The sequence below is a fragment of the Rhinatrema bivittatum genome, chromosome 16, assembly GCF_901001135.1.
Source record: "Rhinatrema bivittatum chromosome 16, aRhiBiv1.1, whole genome shotgun sequence".
In the NCBI taxonomy this organism is placed as follows: Eukaryota; Metazoa; Chordata; class Amphibia; order Gymnophiona; family Rhinatrematidae; genus Rhinatrema; species Rhinatrema bivittatum.
In genome coordinates this window covers 45,854,188-45,861,009 of record NC_042630.1, presented here as the reverse complement: position 1 = coordinate 45,861,009, position 6,822 = coordinate 45,854,188, and the positions used below count along the sequence as shown (strand labels likewise).

Here is a 6,822-nt window from a genome sequence, read left to right as displayed (position 1 = left end):
CAGGCTTTTAGTTCTTTCTTAAAAGATTTTGGGTTTTCTTGGGAGGTGAGGAACTGAGGTAAGGAGTTCCATAGTTTTGGGCCGATGATAGAAATGGCTCTGTTTCTGGCCTATGTTTCTATGTTTCCTCTCTAAGGATCTTCAGCTGCTCTTGTGTTATCTTTGCTAAGGAAGGAACCTTAGAATTGTTTGAATACTGAAATCATAAATCACATCTATCCCTTAGGAAAGGTATCATCTCTACAAAACTACCTGGATATTTTACCTTTTATTTATGCTCATGTGTGGATCTTCACAGGACAGGATGAGCCTTTAGATAACAAAATCCTTCATCTGACCAATCTCCACCCAGCATAATGAATGAACAACGTATTGCTAATGAATTTAATGTGAGACCCAATGAAGTGAAGACCAGTGACCTTCAATGCTGGCCATACATTGCAGCATCTGTAAAACTCAATGACATTTGCATTTGACATACACATCATCTCTAGTTACTTCATATATATCCTACGAGAAGAGATGGAAAATATGACGATGGTGACAGAATTCATTATTCTGGGACTTTCTGATAATCCCCAGCTGCAGGTTCCCCTCTTCCTGGTCTTCCTTCTCATCTACCTGATCACCCTGCTGGGGAACCTTGTAATTATCACACTGACCTGTGCTGACGCCCGCCTGCATACCCCCATGTACTTCTTCCTTAGTAATCTCTCATTCACAGACATCAGCTACACCTCAGTCATTGTCCCAAAACTTCTGAGGATCCTCCTATCAGGGGATAAGACCATTTCCTATGCTGGATGCCTACTGCAGTTATATTTCTTCATTAGCTCTGGTAGTGCTGAGGCCTTCCTGCTTACTGCCATGGCTTATGACCGCTATGTGGCAGTCTGCCATCCCTTAAACTATGCACTTATCATGAATCAAAGGGTCTGTAACTTCCTGGTGGCCACCTGTTGGATCACCAGCTTTCTGAGTTCTGGGGCAATCTTGGCTTCTGTTACCCACCTTTTATTCTGTGACTCTAATGTGATCGAACATTTCTTCTGTGACCTCATTCCTCTGTTAAAGCTTTCTTGCAATGACACAGCTGGCCCTGAAACTGTATTATTTGTTGAAGCTGCATTGATGTCAGTGCCTGCCTTCCTTGTGATTATTACATCTTACACATACATCATCTCAGCCATTCTGAGGATCCGCTCTGCAGAGGGAAAGCGTAAAGCCTTCTCCACCTGTTCTTCCCACCTCATTGTCATCTCCATGTATTATTTGTCACTCTTCTCCATGTACCTGAGACCCACCTCAGCATACTCTCAGGAACAGGGTAAAATCCTGTCTCTGGTATATACAACTGTCTCCCCCATGCTGAACCCAATAATTTATAGTCTGAGAAACAAGGAAGTGAAAAATGCACTGAGCAAAGTCATAGGGAGGTAGCTCATGGGACCATATGGTGTGGAAATCACAGCAGATTTATCAGATGGATGAGACTCCTCTTTCTAATGGGGATTCATAGAGAGATAGAGCTTGAGATGATCCTCCTTTTAACTAGGGATGTGAATCGTTTTAGGACGATTAAAATTATCGTCCGATAATTTTAATATCGTCTTAAACCGTTATGGAACACAATACAATACAGATTCTAACGATTTATCGTTATAAATCGTTAGAATCGTGAGCCGGCACACTAAAACCCCCTAAAACCCACCCCCGACCCTTTAAATTAAATCCCCCACCCTCCCGAACCCCCCCCAAATAACTTAAATAACCTGCGGGTCCAGCGGCGGTCCGGAACGGCAGCGGTCCGGAACGGGCTCCTGCTCCTGCATCTTGTCGTCTTCGGCCGGCGCCATTTTCCAAAATGGCGCCGAAAAATGGCGGCGGCCATAGACGAAAAAGATTGGACGGCAGGAGGTCCTTCCGGACCCCCGCTGGACTTTTGGCAAGTCTCGTGGGGGTCAGGAGGCCCCCCACAAGCTGGCCAAAAGTTCCTGGAGGTCCAGCGGGGGTCAGGGAGCGATTTCCCGCCGCGAATCGTTTTCGTACGGAAAATGGCGCCGGCAGGAGATCGACTGCAGGAGGTCGTTCAGCGAGGCGCCGGAACCCTCGCTGAACGACCTCCTGCAGTCGATCTCCTGCCGGCGCCATTTTCCGTATGGAAAATGGCGCCGGCCATACGCGTATGGCCGGCGCCATTTTCCGTACGAAAACGATTCGCGGCGGGAAATCGCTCCCTGACCCCCGCTGGACCTCCAGGAACTTTTGGCCAGCTTGTGGGGGGCCTCCTGACCCCCACGAGACTTGCCAAAAGTCCAGCGGGGGTCCGGAAGGACCTCCTGCCGTCCAATCTTTTTCGTCTATGGCCGCCGCCATTTTTCGGCGCCATTTTGGAAAATGGCGCCGGCCGAAGACGACAAGATGCAGGAGCAGGAGCCCATTCCGGACCGCTGCCGTTCCGGACCGCCGCTGGACCCGCAGGTTATTTAAGTTATTTGGGGGTGGGGGATTTAATTTAAAGGGTCGGGGGTGGGTTTTAGGGGGTTTTAATGTGCCGGTTTTTCGATTTTTCGATTTTTCGATTTTTTAACGATTTTCACGATTTTTCACGATATTTTACCCCCCCAAACGGCAACAATACGATTCCCTCCCCCTCCCAGCCGAAATCGATCGTTAAGACGATCGAGGACACGATTCACATCCCTACTTTTAACAGTTGAAAGAACCTACTCTAGTCCTCATTTAGGAAAAATGTTAGAGATCTTACCTAAGAAAAGATTCAAATGAAATATAGAAACTCTTCAGATGAGAGCGGGATCTATTTATAGTAATCCTGAAATGAGCTGGATCTACAAGACCCTCATGAATGAGAACTGACCTCCCTGAGGAGAATCACTTCTAACTCTCTGGGATCAGTCATTTTACCCAATCTACCCCAGCCCATTCATACCCAATCATGAGGGAAACATTTCTTTATCACCTCTCTTGATAAAGCAAGGGAATTCTAAGACCTACACCCACTCCAATTTAGCATCAGACCACTGTGGCATTATTCCTCTTTATTATTGTGTTGTTATATCACTCCTGTGACTTAAAGGTCATTGTCACAATTTTAAGAATGACTAATTGTCCAGAAACCTGGAATCCAAGGCCTAGTCTGTGTTCTTATGGAGGTGAGGCAATTAGTCATGATGGGAGCTGCTCTCTTAGAAACATAGAAACGTGTTTGAGTACTGATTTGGTCTTGGCCTTACAGTTCTCATGCTCACTGTACAGACATTCTTTAATATAGCTGAGTATTTATCTTATTACTTCCTGCACCTTCATTAAATTGTTTCTCCTATTCATGCTGTGTCTCCCAGTCTCATTTCATTAGCCCTTTAAATGTTATAGGTCCAGAGAAGAAGATAATTGTTTAATGACGTGGAATGTTCTGTAAATTAAGCTGATCTAAGAAAACATAGGAAGACTAACAGAACAGCTAAGGATTTTTATTTTTCAAATAGACAGTGAGGATAACTTTCAAATAATTACACACCATGGCATATATGCATTATATGGACATAGATATATTTACCATTGTATTTTATAACCCATGTGTATCACATAAAAGCATATTATTAAATATAGGATTTTTTTTTACTCTGCAACAGACATGCACATGTAGGCTTACACGAGAATATACGCAATACATTGAAACCATATATGTCAATGCATTAAATGCATGTACTTTTCCTACCAATTTTAAAGATATACATGTGAACATTTTATGCGGGAAAGTAAAGTAGGACTTACTTTTGTAAGTCTTGGTTTCTGCTTGTAAGTCAGCCAAATTTAAAACATGCGCACATCAGCAAAATTACCCAGTTTACCAATTAGACCATCAGTTCACCCAAGCCTTCCCCAGGTCATTGAGACCTTTAGCACCCCCAGTTCTCCCAGACCTCCCACCCAGTCAGTATTAAACAGTAAATGCATTTAAGGTCATGTAAGGCAGATAAATAGTAGATGTAGAATTAAATGAGTAGATTGGTAAATGTATGTACATAAGTTTCTTATAAAAAAGCAGCTTACGTGTGTAAGTGTTGGCCCTGCCCTAAACCTCCTATTCTGTCCCTTTTTTCAGACATATATGTGCACATATATGTGAGCAGTATTGTAAATTAGAGGTTCACACATATGCTTCAAATATGCATGTATATGCTGTTATCTACATGCACACCATTTTGTAAATATACTCCAGAGAGTAGAGAGAGCTACTAGAGAACGTGGCAGAACAACAGATAGCCACAGACTTTGCTGCTCAAAATGAATCAGCATCAGGAACATAAAATGTGATTCCAAAGCTAAATTCAAATAACTATATTAACGGAAAGTTCTGGATCACAGCCCAGCATCTGCTGCTAGGGAGTCGCTACCATATTTAACAACAGAAAAGAAAAAGCAACCACCTGTGTCTGCAATAAAATGGTTTTGGAAAGCTTAGGTATATGACCCAAACTTGTCCGAGGTGCCAGTTAAAAAGTGGCAGCACTAGGAAGTAAGTACAGTGATAATGCAGGGAACCGTGGGCTGTCATGACATGTATACAGCCCCCAGTTGTACATATTTTCCAGCCAGGGAGCAGGGTCAGAATATAAGATTAAAAATGAACTATGCTCCCACAATAAATCAAAGATATGGGAGGAGTGTGCAAGGGGGGAGAAAACATACTCCAAAGCCTTATTTGTTCACACACTTACCCCCAGTCCCTCCCAGCTCATTCTAGACAACTACACAACATTCACAGATTTAGGCAACAAAGGCAATATTTTACTCAACCCTGAAACTATTTATAGAGATGTGAATTGTTTTTTGTGTTTGTGTTGTTCTTCGTTTTTTGGCCGCTGCTGAAAATGTCATTTTTTTGCAGTTCGGGGGTTTTTTTTCGCGAAAAATCGTTTTTTGAGTTAATGCGCACTAACTCCCCATTAGTGCACGCTAACAAAAAACTTTACATTTTGTTATTTTTTGTTACTTTTTGTTAGTTTTTGTTAGCGAGCACTAATCCAAAAAACGAATTTTCGTGAAAAAATGGGAAAATCCCAGTCATTTTTCGGGGTCCCCAAAACATGCCGAATTGGACAATTTTGTTGAAATTTTCCAATTCAGAAAAAAACAAAGGCACATCTCTAGAAACTAACCCAAAGTTAATGCAACAAATATATTCAGGGTAGAATTCAGGTAATTATGTGTGTAGAGGGTTACCAAACAAAATGAGGATGTTATGCTGGGGATGAACCCTTGTCCTGGAGCAGTGGAGAACAGCTCCCTGGTAGGGACTAGGAAGCACCTGCCCCTGTGGGGGTAGCACTGGAGGAGACAGAAACTAGGATGAGCTTCACCACTGGAAGCCTGCGGTCCCCTTGGGTGGAGCCCGTAGGGACCCGGGATGCTTAGACTTAGGTGGGCCTCACAATGTCTCCTGGGGAGGTAGTAGACATGCATGCCCACAGACAGCAGGGGAGAGTGGTCAGACTCAAGGCTGTAGGTCTGATGGAGCAAGGAGGACCAGAACAGCGTAGGTGATGACAAGGCTAGGGACAGAGCCAGAATCAGGAGGCGTGGTCCATCAGGCAGAGGTCAGAATCTGGGAGTCAGTCTGAGGAGTAGTCAATAAGGCAGAAGTCAGCTTTCGGAGGTCAGATGAGGTCACAAGGCAGGCAGAGGTCAGGAGGCAGGCAGCAGACAGAGATGTCAAGGAACAGGCCGAGGTCAGTACCAGAAAGACAGTCCAAAGGTACTACCTGAGAGATGAACAGACAGACACAGGAACAGTGGGACACTGGAACAGTAGGATGCAGGAACAAGGCTGGAACAGTAGGATCCTGGAACAAGACTGGAACAAAGCTTAGAATGCAGAGACAATCTAGTACACAATACAATGCCAACCCGATTGCCAAGGCAAGGAAGTGCAGATAGCGACTTCCTTAAGTTGTTCCTTCAATCAGGGTGCGCTGAGGAGCTAGGACCCGCCCCTGACCCTACAAGAGGCCGGGCGTTCGTGCACGTACGCGTAGGGATGTTGTCAACGCCACAGAAGTCGCTGAACTCCGGCATGAGGCCTGATGTGCAGTGGAAGGCCCAGTGACCGCCGCCAATGGATGCCGAGGCCTGGAGGAGCTCACAGCTGCTACTGGGGAGGCTGACCCGGGACCTGCAGAGGAGCCATAGAGGTGAGCAGGCCCTTGCGTGGCCTGGGCGCTGACAAGGCACGCAACAGAGGACAACTTATACTAAAAGTATAAAAGGTATAGCTTTTTATTTATTCATACTATTTATTTATCTTATTTGTTGGTGTAAGGTTTGACACAGGAGTCCTCTTTTGTGAACCTCCATGTCTGTGCTTTCTTTCAAATATACTGTTTATTCAAATATATTATTGGTTATGTATCCTTTTTCTTTCTTTTCTTCATTTTTTGTACATATACCTCTATTTTCCATTCAGTTATTAAATGTATTTGATTTGTAATTAAAATGCAAATAAAGGATAAATTAAAAAAAAGGAACAACAGTGGAGGGCTTTTTATTCTAGTTTTCTTGTGAATAAAGATTTTTCCTTTGCAATGGTTGTCTGAGGAACATCCATGCAATATAACACAGTCAACCACATCATACTAATTGATTGCCTTGCTGAAATAGGCTTCTCCGGAATGGCCCTCAGCTTGTTTAAATCCTTCCTTAGTAACAGGCACTATAAGATCAAAATTGGCAGCCAAGAATCTAACCTCATCAACCTAACCCGAGGGGTTCCCCAAGGTTTCTCACTATCCCCCACTCCCT

The 6,822-nt window shown here is 44.0% G+C and overlaps 1 protein-coding gene across 1 annotated transcript; it reads left to right on the top strand.

Annotated features, from left to right (window-relative positions):
- The first annotated feature begins 522 nt into the window (after positions 1 to 522).
- Positions 523 to 1,440, top strand: LOC115077606 (olfactory receptor 5B21-like). Its single transcript, XM_029579904.1, has one exon. It carries the CDS (start codon positions 523 to 525, stop codon positions 1,438 to 1,440), a length of 918 nt encoding a protein of 305 aa, XP_029435764.1.
- The last annotated feature ends 5,382 nt before the right edge of the window (positions 1,441 to 6,822 follow it).

What these genes read in the sequence shown, in the direction of transcription:
- LOC115077606 (XM_029579904.1), top strand. Translation starts at nt 523, where the DNA reads ATGGAAAATATGACGATGGTGACAGAATTCATTATTCTGGGACTTTCT.